Source organism: Carlito syrichta, unplaced genomic scaffold, assembly GCF_000164805.1.
Source record: "Carlito syrichta isolate Samal-C Ts95f unplaced genomic scaffold, Tarsius_syrichta-2.0.1 Scaffold302326, whole genome shotgun sequence".
Lineage (NCBI taxonomy): Eukaryota > Metazoa > Chordata > Mammalia > Primates > Tarsiidae > Carlito > Carlito syrichta.
In genome coordinates, this window is record NW_007246422.1 from 20,616 (window position 1) to 35,713 (window position 15,098).

At 45.6% G+C, this 15,098-nt stretch overlaps 1 protein-coding gene across 1 annotated transcript in view; it reads right to left on the minus strand.

The window, feature by feature from the left end:
• Positions 1–8,304: 8,304 nt before the first annotated feature.
• The window catches only part of VTCN1 (V-set domain containing T-cell activation inhibitor 1), a 28,357-nt gene continuing 21,563 nt past the window's right edge, over positions 8,305–15,098 (minus strand). The window contains exons 5-6 of the mRNA XM_021711500.1: positions 13,401–13,679; positions 8,305–8,465 (exon numbers count right to left, since the gene is read on the minus strand). Coding sequence (XP_021567175.1) covers positions 8,341–8,465; positions 13,401–13,679 — 404 coding nt within the window. The 3' untranslated portion in view covers positions 8,305–8,340. The remainder of the gene's footprint in view (positions 8,466–13,400; positions 13,680–15,098) is intronic.

Below are 15,098 nucleotides of genomic sequence, written 5' to 3' on the forward strand. Positions count from 1 at the left end.
TCTGATTATTCACTAGTGATTTCTGACTTTTCCTCCTATTTAGTTCTCTTTTTCAACCACCTCCAGGGAATAGCTGGGTAAGTATGTTTGCATATAACTTTTTCCTTTCTCACAAATGCTTTTAAAACTGTAGGTCTTACAGATTATTAGAAACAGATACAAGTATATCTACAAGAACAAAAAAAAGATAAAAATATATATTTAAAGGCCAGTGGGGGTAAAGATGAATTAATTAACAAATAGTATTGGGGGACTCCTTGGAAAAACAATCATTAGCTCTCTTACCTCATAGACTGTAACCACAATTAATTTCAGATGAATTAAAGATTTAAATGTCAAAAATGAAACGTGAAAGAATGAAAATGTAGATATTAATTTTTTATATAGCCTAGAGGTACAGAGGCAGACGTACTTAAACATAAGGACCAAAGGGAGAAACCAAAATAGAAAATAAGGATTGATGTGACTACATGAAAGCAATGTGGCTGGTCATGGCAAAGTGGGATATGACTGTCTATAGGGTAGTTCTCAACACGAGATTCAAGGAGGATTTTGTAGTAATTAGAAGTTCTTTCCAGGTATACTTGAGGTCAACATCAGGGAACATGCGAGTTGGTCTGAGATGATGGAGATACTGTAGAGATGAGGTCTCAGGAAACATTTTGTATCCTCTGGTGAAGACATCTGCCTCAGCCGATTACAGATGACATCTGAAGTCTAAGAGACAGTCCTCAAGGAAATGCTGGGAGCACGAGGTGTTGTCCTCCCAGCCAGGGAGGAGGAGGCTTGCTGGTAGGATTGCACAGCCCCCCTTAGTGCATATGGAAAGGCATGAGCATAACTGAGGAATCCTCGCTGGCTCGGCCAGGGAGGGAAACCCGTTCTCCTCACAGACCGCTGAGATCTTCATGGGAAAGCTCCCAACAAATCCTCATATTAATATTTTAATGCAAATAAGAACACAATGGCTAATTTTTGCATAATGTTGCAAACCTTATATAGCACTTTCGCACATGCTTGTACTGCTTCAGAAATGGCACGCGTCGTAACAAGATTTGGGTTTGAATTCTGGTGAACCTGGTGACTGTGTGATCCTGGGTTACTTAACCTCTCAGAACCTGTTTTCTCTTCTTTAAAATGGTGATGGTGCTAGGGTCAAAAGGATATCCACCTTGTAGGATGAGCATTGAATGAAAGGAGCACCTAGCATGATGTTTGGCACAAAGGAGATACTTAATTTTCTTTCCTTCTCTAAAGGTGATTTTTTATATCAGTGAACCTCAGCGTTCCACAGTAGTTGCATGTTTATATAGGTAACATATGCTCTTCAAACATGTCAATGTGTATTATGTCCCACAGTGATTATTATTATTTTTGTTTGTTTGAGTCAGGGTCTCACTTTGTCATCCAGGCTGGAGTGCAGTGGCACGAACACAGTTCACCGCAGCCTCAATCTCCTGGGCTCAGGTGATCCTTTGCCTTTTTGCCTCCCCAGTAGCTGGGACCACAGGAGCATGCCGCCATGCCCGGCTAATTTTTTAATTTTTTGTAGAGACAAGGTCTCACCATGTTGCCCAGGCTCCAAGAAGTCCTCCATTTTGGCCTCCAAAATGGAGTGCTGTGATTAGATAACTGCAAACATGGAAGACTCTAGAGAGAAAGGAAAAGGCTCCCAGGTGCAAGCCGCTGTATCTGGCCTGCAGTGATTTTTAACCCCAGCCATGGCACACAGAGGTGAAAACACTTGCATTGTTAAAAAGCACCCTTCCACCATCTCGGTGAGAGTCACCACTCTGCACTATGATACTCCGAGTATCTCTCACTAGTTTGATATTTTTGTGACATCTTATCCTTCACTCTTTTTTCTTGAGTTGGAGTCTCACTCTGTCGCCCAGACTGGAGTGCAGTGGTGGCTCCTGGTCACTGCAGCCTCGACCTGCTGGCCTCCAGTGATCCTTCTGCCTCAGCCTTCTGAGTAGCTGGAATTACAGGAATGTGCTACCATGCCCGGCTGATTTTTTGATTTACTGTAGAGATGAGGTCTCACCAAGTTGCCCAGGCGGGTCTCGAACCCGCAGGCTCAGGCAATCATTCACCTCGGCCTCCCAAAGTGCGGGATTACAGGCTGAGCCCCCGAGCCCGGCTTATCCCTCACTGTTAATAACTTTATTTAAAAAAAAGATCTGCCTCGATGTTGCACTAATGAGGAAGACAGCTGATCAGCTACCTTCTCGTGTGTAGCTAGAGGCCAGGGAGCGTTCCTGAGGGGTGGGTAGTTCTGATGGAAACCATACTGGAAGGATAGAGTGAGCAGGGCATTGAAGGGGCCCGATTGGGCCGTAGGGGGAAAACGGATACAAGGAAAGGTGAGGGGAACTGAAGGCAATGGTCATTTTTCTCATGGAGTCTTGTGTAGCAGGTTGCGACTTGGCTACCTCTGGAGTATCTGCTGTCTCTCCCTAGACACTGCTGTCTTTATGCTGTTACCTTGTCACACGTCTAGCCTCGTCTGCCCTTGGTGTAAGACCTGGATTCACCACTCAAGTCACACATGGCTGCCTGAACCCTCTCACCAAAGTCATATTAAATACCATAAGGTTCTAGAATTTTATCTGTCAAAATTGAAATCGTTCTCCCTATAATGATACTTAAATGGTGACAAATAAAGTATGATAACTGCAAATACAAAAGACTAGAGAGAAAGAAAACAGTCTCAGTTTTCCACGAGCTCACAGGGCTTGATCGACTGAGCATCAGGTTCGACTTTCTAAGGAAAGGATACAGGGCCAAATGCTCGTAAAGTTCTTATTCAAAGTCATGTTTGGACTTTGGGGCAAGGGATTTTTAAACTGAAAATACTAAGAATATCTTTTAGCCAGGCCATTAGATTTGAACTGAGGAGATATGATACAGCTGAAGGTCCAAGTTATGACTTTGAGAAGAGACAGGCAATTCCAGCAGCTGGGAGGGGGCCATGCCTTCTAGGAGGCAGGGGCTCTTGGAGTGCTAACTGCCGACTCCCCTTTCCAGGCTGCAGCCTAACTGCTTTGACCCAGCAGACATTAAAGTCTTCCAAGGGAACATCTGCAGACCCTCTTTCACAGAGCCTTCCAAGGGCTGCCTGGATCCCTATCCTTATTTTGTCGTCTTCAAGGCAGACCAAGTACATGGCAATCGAAAAAATAATTGTGTGACTTTGCGCTAAGATGCAGGTATAGACTAAAGAAAAGAGTAAGATCGTTGTGCACTGGACCACTCAGAGGTAATTCATGGGGAAAGAAGAATTTTGAAGGGAACTGGATGGAGGAAATTTTTTTTTGTTTTTTGAGTGGGAGCCTCACTCTGTCGCCCAGACGGGAGTGCGGTGGCTGCTCTGGCCACTGCAGCCTCGAGCCGCTGGGCTCTGGCGATTCTTCCGCCTCCGCCTTCCCAGTAGCTGGAACTATAATTGTGCGCTACCATGCCCAGCTAAGTTTTGATTTATTGTAGAGATGAGGTCTCGCCAAGTTGGCCAGGCGGGTCTCGAACCCGCGGGCTCAGGCAATCCACTCACCTCAGCCTCCCAAAGGTGCGGGATTACAGGCTGAGCCACCGAGCCTGGCTTGCTTTGGCCTCTTCTAACAAAAGGCCTGGGACCAAGCCAGGAGTGCAGCAGGACAAGGCTGGCCTGAAAGTCCCCTTGGAATTTGCCATTTGCCAATTTGATTTTCCATAGATTGTATCCCTCCACCAATCATTCATATTGGAAATGATTGGCTTTTGGAAAGTTACCTAGCCTCAGGATAGCCAGTTACCCACACTTCACCCTGGGCCTCTGGGTCTTCATCTGAGAAATGAAAGGAGTAGAAAAGATAATTTTGAGTTTCTTCTGGCTCTAATACTTGAGAATTTCATAGTCCCTCAATGGTGAAAATCAGATTTTTTGGACACGAGATTAATTAGTTTGTGCACCTCTGTGTATTCTCCCACATTAACCTGCCTCAGGTCACTGTCACCACTATTTCCCAGACGGAAACACGCCAGGCTGGTAAAAGCCTCATGGAATTCCACTAAGAAACGAGACCCAGCCACCTGACCCGTACTCAAGGCTCCCATCTTTCCCTGCGTTCATTTGCTCATTTATTCATCAAACACTTACTGAAGGCCTGTTGCGTGCTGGGTACTAATCTTTAGAACCTGTGGCTCTTTGACCCATCTTCCCTTTCACTCACTTCCTTTGAAAAACCAGGCAGACAATGGTGTAGGAAATGTGTATTTAATCATTCTCTTGAATGGTCAGAACGCTGAAATCCAGTTTTCTATACCAAAATGTAGTACAGTCACGGTGGCCCCAAAGGACCCCAAGGCAGTGATCAACACATAGAATGTGTGTGGGAAGGGTGCTGGAAGCAAAGCGTTCTTTTCCATCAAAACTTCATTCCTCAAGACCTCATTTCAAAGGGTCATTGTCCCTGTTTTCAAAAGTCTCTTTATGTTTCAAGGTCCATATTGCTGTCTTAATTTGCGTTTGGCTGAGGCAGGTTCCGGAAAAGTAAATTCAGTGAGAGAACTTGACATGGAACTTAGGCAGTTCTTGGGCAGACTTGGCTTATAGGGTAGGATGCAGGGGATGAAACTTAGAAGCTCGACAAGCTGAAGGTCATCCCGGCAGGAATCTCCCACAGGCCTTGTCAGCTCTATTCTCTGAAAGCTGTTATCCTGGTTGCCCGACACAGTCAAAGAGTCAGAGTGCCTCTTTGCCAATGCCTGCTTTTAGGAAGCAAACAGATTGGTTTGCTCCCCTCTTTTCTAGATTCTTTGCTGCAGGATTTCTTAACCTTGGCAAAGCTGACATTTGGAACTGGATGACTCTTTGTTATGGGTTGATGCCCTGTACGTGGCAGGATTTTGAACAGCGTCCCTGGGCTCTAGCCACTGGATGCTGGTGGTGCTGTCCTTTCCTCTGCCCCCAAGTTGTGACAACCCAAACTGTCTCCAGACATTGCCAACTGTTCCCTGGGGGGAGAGGGGCCAAGTCACCTTAGCTGAGTCCCACTTCTCTAGAGGCTGTTGGACACCGAGGTCATGGCTATCCGTGCAGAAGAGAAAGCAGAAGCCTCATACCTCGTGGCAACATATGCCACATAGTCTTTTCTGGACCGTTCACGGATGAATACCACCTGAGAAGTAAAATGGCATTTGCTTGTCTGAAAGAAGGTGCTCAGGTGACCTACAAAACTGGTATCACCACCTACTTTGTTGATGCTAAAATTATGACCATTTTTCACATCTTTGGCATTTGTCAGGTGGGAGAAGCAGCCAAGGCACCTTTGGAAGCATCATCATGGAAAATGAATCATTTGACCTGGTACTAAAATGCAGCTACTCTGAGTTGAGACGTGGCAGCTGATTGGTGGCTTCTTATGGTGTCCATTGCAGTTTAATTTGTGAGATGAAAGATGAGGACATTTGTGACCAAAACTTTCCAGAAACTTCCTCAGGGCAACATTATGGCATACCTAACTAGGAATTCAGAGACAAGGGACGTGCACTGTCCCATGCTCTCACCCCCCAGGAGGTTACGAGTCCGGGGAGGTCCCTGAGGCCTGGGGATACACTTGTCTCCACATGCACCCTACTTAGCAGCCTTAAATACGTCTCTAGTTCACACAAATTATCGTCCCAACTTTAATATTTCTTTGAAGATAGATTTATCCTGTTCATAGAGGAGGCTTCTGCTTTTGGCTTCTTTTTGTTCTTGTTCTTATTGGTTCACTCCAGACTCCTAGGTAAGACCTCATTTGCCCCAGAAACATAAAACTAGGTCAGATCTGGTGGTGAAATGGTTTTGTAAATTCCCAGGATTCTGAAAATAACAGTAATAAAATACCGTTATAGTCATTCAGCAAACATTTATTGAGAACCGAGAGTCCCCCACCCCTGTGCATCTCTAGTTTAGAAATGGGCGTATTTTAACATTGTTCAGTTGAGGCCACATGGTCCCATGGGCTGCTGGGGCAAGGGAAATGGCTTGAATCTCTCCTTAAGGGAGTATCGTCTGGGGACAGGCTCAGGGAAGAGACAGGTTCTCAGAGCAAACGGGAACTGAGCCATGAAGCATGGGCAGGCTCCAGAGCAGAGGGGAGAGGTGGCTTCTGCCTCAGAGCCCCACCAGGGAGCGTGTGTGACCCCAACTGTCTGTGATCAGTTGCACTGCATGTCTCAGACTGTGATCTATTCGTGTGATTTTGGAGATCTACTTGACTTAGGGTCATTCCTCTCTGGTGCCAGGGAGAAAGAGTGGGAGCTGGGGCTTCGTGGGTAGCTGTATATCGCCCTATGTGCACCACATGTGAACATCATTCATGACATGTATGTCATGGCTTTTTACAAATAGAAGTCTGCATTTTAAAAAAAATTTATTTATTGTGGAGACGAGGTCTTGCCAAGTTGCCCAACTGGTCTCGAACTCGTGGGCTCAGGCAAACCACTCGCCTCGGCCTCCCAAAGTGCTGGGATTACAGGCTGAGCCACTGAGCCCGGCCTGCATTTTTTTTTAAGCCAGAGTCTCATTCTGTCACCAGGCTGGAGTGCGGTGGCACCATCATGGCTCACCACAGCTTTGACCCCCTGGTCTCCGGTGATTCTTCTGCTCTAGCCTCCAAGTAGCTGGGACTACAAGTGCTCACAACTGCACCCAGCTAATTTTTTTATTTGTAGGGATGAGGTCTTGCTATGTTGTCCAGGCTGGTCTGGAACTACTGGGCTTAAGCAATCCTCCCACCTCAGCCTCTCAAAGTGCTGGATTATAGGCATGAGCCACCTTGCTTGACTAATCCTGCAAATGATCACTCTAAGGGAATACAAGGAAAAGATGAGTCAGCTATACTCTGTAGGTCATAGTATCTCGTTGCAGGTTATTAAACATTCATTTATAGTGTTGTGTGGAACCAAGGAAAGAAGGAAGTATTCCTTCTACTAGTGAGATCCCCAAAAGACAGTTTCCTCAGGGAAATCTCTGACAACTGTGGAGGATTGGAAATGGCTGCAACTAGCGGATTTCCTTACACAGAACTGATGTTGTTCCTTGCATGGCGGTGAAAGCTTGGAAACAAGAGAAAGAACAAAAAAAAAGCAGATCAACCCGCCTTTGCCTGCCCCGGAGGACTTAACAGTGCAGGCACGGAAGATATGTGCCTTAGAGAGTGCAAGATATGAGGGATACATGCATGCCAGGAGGTGGCAAAATTCAAAGCCTCTCAGGAAAGGGAGCCAGGTGCTTAGGAGGCATCAAGCTTTCCTGCAATGACTGGAGGAAGGAGTGGATGTGAATTGCCATAGAATGGAGGAGGTATCCAGGACAGGGCAATGAGAGAGGGAGCAGGCGCAGAGCGTGATGGGGGGTCACGGAGAAAAGGGCGCTCCGAGGAGACACCGTGAGAGGGCTGTGGCCGCACAACGGCGGCCTTTAACTTGGACGGTAGAGCCCAGAGCATCACTGTGGGTTCCAGAGCAAAGGCAGGCTGTGGTGAAGATCGTGTTTGAAAGCTTTGATTCTGGTGCCATGTGTTCCGTCGGCTGGAACAGGTAGAGGAAGGAGAAAGTGCAGGGCTTTCCAACGAGCCTGGATGTGAGAGGATAATGAGACAACACAGAGGAAAATGCTGTAGGGGCTGCTGAGAAATTGACATGGAGAGAGGGGAGACCGAAATCGCTCTGAGGCTGAGAGCCTGGAGGCTTGGTGGGGCCGCCACTGAGGCGTGTGGGGTGTTGCCTGGGACCTCACAAGCCCAGTTTTGTGCAAATTTCAGATGCAGAAGAATATCCAGCAGGAAGTGTCCCGACGATAATCGGAGCCAGAGGACTGAAGCAAGACGTCTCAGGGAGGGCTAGTCGGTGTGTCATCTGCCAACTCTCCTGTCTACAGGGGCTGTTGGAGGGGTTCGGGGGAGGCCACATAGGCGAGTGATTCTGGGCATGTCATTACGTTTTAGAAATAACAGTGAAATCCAGGGTAACTAGTCAGGGCTAAATATCTCTTTCACTTCAATAAGGCATTTTGTCTTCATTGATGACTCAGTAAATTAAAAGGTGTTTGAATTCACACAAATATTTGAATTGTATGGAGTTGTCTTTTTATAGGTCTGTCGACAAGTGTGTGCAGTTTGTTAAGCTAACACATGATTACCTTTCCCGACGCTAGTGGAAATAGTGTCACAGCCCTGGCATCTTTAAGTGTTTCTTTCGGTGGCTGATGCTGAAGGTTACCTGACTCACACAGAAGCAGTCTCCCACACTACTTGGGATTCATCTCACCTGTTGTGCCAGTGACTTTGCATGTCTTTGTGCAGCCAAGGCACATTATTTTAGCACCAGGTAAGAGGAGAGAGGCAGAAGTACCCAAATGATGGCAGAGAAAGAAGAGACACATGGAGAAGCCTTTGAGTTCAGCAGCTGTAGGTGACTCCGCCTTTTGATCTCAGAGTCTGTGAAGGGAGAGAAAGAGGTTCAGGGTCATAGAGAAGCTGGATGTCTTCTTCACATGACTGGTTGGCAAAAAAAAAGTATCTGAAAACCAGAACAAGTTGTTCCCAACACAGGCAATGTTGCACCCATTCCTCTACCTCTCTGTCATTGGCTTAAAGGCATCGCTTTTCCTTTCCAAAGGAAGTTCCATTCTGTGGTCTTTCCAGTGGCCACTCAGTCAACGAAAAACTATACCGATATAGAGAGTGTTATTGGCCACACCAATAGCAATGACCTGTCTTTGGCTTCAGACACATTTTCCCTCTCGGCAGGGACCTGTACAGGATGTGTGTCATTAGCTTTCGTCACACCACTAGAAAGTACCGAGGAAGTATTGCTCTAATTTGAAGTCAAGAAAGGTAGAAGGAAAGAAATGAAGTTACACTTCTTTTGCTCTGTTTTCTCCCTAGACAATCCTATCTCGTTTATTTCATTTCAGCTCTGTCTATTACTAGTTGTATGGTTTTAGGCAAGTTGCTCAATAAATATGCTCCAGTTTCATCTATAAAATAGGGATAAAGTAATAATCTACTTCATAGGGTTCTTATGAGGATGGATGAGTTAATACACGTAAAGCACTCACTTAGAACAGTGGCTGGCCCATAGTAAACACTCAATAAATACTAGCTATAGAAGCAATAAGAATAGTAACCCCACTCAAGCCTAATAAGCATTACTTTCATACTGATCGTTTCCAAATCTATCTCCTTACTTAGCTTGAACTCTGTCCTGAGTTCCACATCTGGACTTTCAGTTGCTACTAGATATATGGGTTAAAAACATAATTATTCAGTAAATATTTCTGAGCACTTACTGTTGGGGTGCAAATGGGTCGAATAAATGTCACCCGCTTCCCTAGCTTAGCTCTGAACCAATTAAAGAGAAGGACAGGCCAGGCATAGTGGCTCATGCCTGTAATTCCAGTACTTTGAGAGGCTGAGGCAGGAGGATCACTTGAGCCCAGGAGCTTGAGAACAACCTGGGCAACATAGTGAGACCTAGTCTCTACAACATATTTTTAAAATGAGCGGCGCATGGGGCTACATGCCTGTAAGTCCCAGCTACTTGGGAGGTTGAGGTGGAAGGATCACCAGAGCCAGGAGGTAGAGGCTGCAGTGAGCCATGATTGTACCACTGCCCTCCATTCTGGGTTACAGAGTAAGAACCCGACTCAAAAAAAGAAAAAAAAGTAAGGTAACTGGATGATCAAAATATCGCTTCTACAGCTGAACAATCTATTAGTAAGGAATGGGATTTGCAGACAGGCAAGTGGGCTACAGTCCAGACTTTCCAGCGACAGACAGACCCAGACTGGGGCAGGCTTTGTCCTGTAAGGGCAGATTCTATCCCTGAAAACGGATGGCTTGAAGGAGTAGAGAGGAGCATACATAGATTTCCTGAGAGCCAGTTAAAAAGAAAGGGCAAGCCGGGCTCGGTGGCTCAGCCTGTCATCCCGCGCCTTGGGAGGCTGAGGTGAGTGGATTGCCTGAGCCCGCGGGTTCGAGACCCACCTGGGCAACTTGGCGAGACCGCGTCTCTGCAATAAATAAATAAATAAATAAACTAGCCGGGCATGGTAGCACGCACCTGTAGTTCCAGCTACTGGGAAGGCTGAGGCGGAAGGCTTGCCGGAGCCCGGCAGGTCGAGGCTGTGGTGGCCAGGAGCGGCTGCTGCACTCTAGTCTGGGCGACAGAGTGAGACTCCAACTCAAAAAAAAAAAAAAAAAAAAAAGAAAGGGAAAAGAAAAAGAAGGCGCTGCGCTGGCCGTGCCCAGCTTCTTCCGATGTACCCTCCAGTCAGACACACTCACTCCTCCTCCGCTGGGGAAGAGTGAAAGAGGGAGGGAGAACAGGGCTAAAAAGTGGACGTTGGTGGAGACCCCTTCACAGAAGGAAACATGTGGAGCAGCGATAGAGCATCTCCCCAAAGCCTACCATGTGCTGGGAACTGGGCTGAGCCATGCTGCTCCTGTTTGGGTGTTTTGGTCTGTCATTGTTTTGTTGCTAGTCGCATCACCAACCTCCTGAGCATCCTAAGAAATACCAGCCCCATTTTGATCTGGTATTCCTCTGAACTTTCACATTCGCATCACCAAGGCCTGCGCATTGTTTTGTTCAGGAGACTTTTGATTCTTTGCCTGTTTCTTTCCCATTGCCACTGCCCAGTTAATTCCCTCATGGCTTCTTATCTGAATCACTGCTGTAGATTTCTGACTTCACGGCTTCCTATCCTACCCAAACCATTTTTCTTTTCCTTCAAAATCCCGCTTGAACTCTGCCTGATCCACTGTAGTCACAATTAACAACTTTCCCCCAAAGGCACTAAATTTACACTATAACGGACTTCTTTTATGAAACTTGTGCCGTTCACCTCAGTCTTTCATGGGGCTCAACAGAGTGCTTGAACATACTTGGTGTGTAATAGATGCTCGTTTGAGTCTATATGGCAAGATGTGGTTGCTCCAACATATATATATATATATGTATATTTTTTTCTTTGAGTTGGAGTCTCACCCTGTTGCCCAGGCTGGAGTGCAGTGACACGCTCACGGCCACCACAGCCTCGACCCTCTGCCTTAGCCTTCCAAGTAACTGGAACTACAAGCGTGTGCCACCATGCCTGGCTAATTTATTGATTTATTGTAGAGATAAGGTTTCGTCAGGTTGCCCGGGCTGGTCTCGAACCCACGGGCTCAGGCTCTCCTCTCACCTTGGCCTCCTAAAGTGCTGAGATTGTTTACTTTTTAAAAATTGTAGTAAAAAGCACACAACATAAAATTTACCATCTTGACAATTTTTTAAGTGAACAGTTCAATAGTATTGTGTATCTTCGTATTGTTGTCCAGATCTTTAGAACTTTTTCATTTTTCAAATCTGAAACCCATTAAACAACAAACCCTTTCTCCCATTACCCCTTCACCCTACCCTTAGTAACCACTGTTCTACTTTCTGTTTCCTTGAATTTGCTAGATGATGTGGTATTTCTATGTTTAATTTACTGAGGACCCTTCATACTGTTTTCTATAGCAGTTGCATCTTTACAATCCTACCAACAGTGCATGAGAATTCCAGTTCCTTCATGTCCTCATCAACACTTGTTATTTTCATTCTTTTATTTTTATTTTTATTTTTTTCGAGTTGGAGTCTCACTCTGTAACCCAGACTAGAGTGCAATGGCCGCTCCCAGCCACCGCAGCCTCGACCTGCTGGGCTCTGGCGATCCTTCCGCCTCAGCCTTCGGAGTAGTCGGAATTACAGGCACGCACTACCATGCCCGGCTAGTTTTTTATTTATAGTGGAGATGAGGTCTTGCTAAGTTGCCCAGGTGGGTCTCGAACCCGTGTGCTCAGGTGATCCACTCACCTCAGCCTCCCAAAGCGCTGGGATTACAGGCTGAGCCACCCAGCCCGGCCTTATTTTTTTATGGTAGCCATCCTAATGGGTGTTAGGTGATGTCTCATTGTGGTTTTGATTTGCATTTCTCTGATGATTAATGATATTGAGCATCTTTCTTTCTTTTTGCCATTTGTATATCATTTTTAGATAAATGTCTATTCAAGTCCTTTGCCTCCCTCCCCCTTTTCTTTGAGTTGGAGTCTTACTCTTTTGCCCAGGCTGGAGTGCAGTGGCATGCTCATGGCCACTGCAGCCTCAACCTGCTGGGCTCAGGTGATCCTTCCGCCTTAGCATTCTAAGTAACTGGAACTACAGGCATGCACCATCATGCCCAGCAATTTTTTTGATTTATTGTAAGACACGAGGTCTCACCAAATGGCCCAGGCTGGTCTCAAACCTCTGGGCTCACGCAGTCCTCTCGCATCCTCCTCCCAAAGTGCTGAGATTACAGGCATGAGCCACTGCGCTTGGCTTTTGCCCATTTTTAAATTGGGTTATTTGATTTTTTTGTTGTTGAGTTGTAGAAGTTCTTTATATACTCTGAATATTAATCCCTTATTAAGGGATATGATTTACAAATATTTTCTCCCATTCAGTAGGTCACTTTTTCATATATGTAATTTTATTTTTAAATGGCTATATCATAGTTGTATATACTTTGGGAGTTCATATGTATAATTTTAAATGTGAAAATTTGATGAGGATATACTTTATGATGCTAAGTTGAGCAAACATTTATAGGGTACTTATGATGTGTAGGATATTTTCTGCCTAGTACTAGGCTTGATATAGACAGCAGTCTCCTGACATGCTCCTTCTACTTGAATCCCATGTAGCCCCAGAAGGAATGGTCTTAAAAGTCATAATTCAACCTATGCATTTTCTTGATACTGGCTCAATGCTAGTTTTGTACACACTAAAGCACTACAGGGAGACTAGTGTGCTGAGTCTTCTTGGCCAGTTCTCAGGCGGTGTGCTAGAGATTTCAGAGTAATCCTTGGCCAATACTAGTGGGGTGATGAGTCAGTGCCATGAGGGGCAAATAAGACTGGGTCAGAGTCCAGACTTTTAGTCTTCGGATTTAAAGCCTTTTCAAAAGCAGGCTAGAACCAGACTAGTTTGGGGGGGCTTAGGCTGCAGTACGCCAACAGAATTATCAAAGATGTCAGATAATCATCACTTCCCCAGTGCTATGCCAAGTAGTCCTACCATAGGAGCTCAGAATCATAAACACTGCTCTCCACACAACCAGTCAGTGAAAAGGCATATGAGATGAAGCCTAATTGTCACCTTTGACCTATATGTCATACATATTGTTGTGTGTTAGGCTTTCTTTTATGTATGCAATCCCAACTGGACTTGTGATCAAGGTCTCAGTGAAGAAGACTCCAGGGACGTTTGTGCCCTGGTACATGATATATCTGTTAAAGAAATTCAGTATCAATTTAGATTTAATTCTCTCCCCAGCAAGTCGGTACAAAAAGCATGGAGGAACCCACCTGTCACCTTGATATCCCCTGTGGCTTTGGCAATGTCATTTTCAATCATACACGAATAGGTGTTGTTGATCGTGACGTTGTAGAGCACAGATACAACCTTCATGGTCACATTCTCAGAGTTCAGCTCAAAGCTGGTGTTGGAGACTTCTGAGAAGTTGGCTCCCCCATCAACCTGAGATGCCCAGACCACTGTGGGCTGGGGGAACCATCGGGGAGCCTCACACCGCAAGGTCTCTGAGCTGGCATTATGGTCCACATTCACTTCTGGCATGCTGAAGGCTGCGGCGCCAAAGGACAAAAAGGGAAGATGTCAAGGTCAGACAGATAAAGCGATATAGCCTTTGAAGTGCTGCATCTTATAAACACTAGCAATCATTTCTAGCATTGAAGTGACTTAGTACCTCTCCAGGGAGCCGTCTGTGCATGGCCCATTGTATCTTGGATACAAATAATTATTTGCTCATAATAGTGCTATACATTATAACCCTTTGACCAATATTACAAACTCCAAAGATCTAAGCTCTAGATGTATTATTACAACACATCATTTTCTCCAAGTGAGAGGAGCTCCAGTGATCATTAAAAAAAGCTTATCCCTTCCGCGCTTTGGGAGGATGAGGTGAGTGGATTGCCTGAGCCTGCGGGTTCGAGACCCGCCTGGGCAACTTGGCGAGACCTCATCTCTACAATAAATCAAAAATTAGCCGGGCGTAGTCGCGCGTGCCTGTAGTTCCAGCCACTTGGAAGGCTGAGGCAGAAGGATCCCCGGAGCCCAGCAGGTCGAGGCTGCGGTGACTGGGAGCAGCCACTGCACTGCAGTCTGAGTGACAGAGTGAGACTCCAACTAAAAAAAAAAAAAAAAAAAAAAAAAAAAGCTTATCCCTTGGGGAAATGGGACATTTTCCCAAGGACCTGTGAAGATTTCTGGATGTTAAATATTTTTCTGCATGGAGATTAAAGTTTGGGTGGGGAGACGGAGAAAGAAGAAACAAACGGCATTCACCTGTCATCCACAGAAATTCCACCCAGAAGCCTTGTCATCATAGGGATTTGGGGTTTGCTTGGGTGGTGACTGTCCAGCCCTGGTATCCAGGGATAGAAAGAGGAATTTTTTTTCTTCTAAGATAATTATCCTCACTGGGGAGATAACTACATTTTGAAATTAAGACTAGTGTCTCCCTATATCTAGACAGAGAGACGTGGTGGAAAAATGTTAACACTTGGACTTTGTCTTAGGCCAAAATGGCAACATAGAATGTATTAATTTATTTAGCGTCTTCTTGTGCCCAGGACTGGACCAGTGCTGAGTGGTGAAAGGGAAAGCCTTGTCTTGCCTTTGATGAGTTTGTTATCTAGCTGGGAGACAAGACCCATGTGCTTGGAGCAGATGGGGAACAAGATCCTGGGAGATGATGTGGGAGACTAAGTGTCCGTGACCGTGACCCACCACCGTTGATTGAGGGCACGCTCTGTGCCAGCACTGTGTTCCAGACATTATTTCATTGGATCCTCACAATAATCTTATGGATGTTATTAGCATCCCGATTTTAAAAATAATTTTGAGCTTTGGAGTAATTTTGGATGTACAGAAAAGTTGCAAAGATAGTACAGAGAGCTATTGTCTACTCCTTACCCAGTCTCCTGTAATGCTCACATCTTTTTTTTTTTCTTGAGTAGGAGTCTCACTCTGTCACCCAG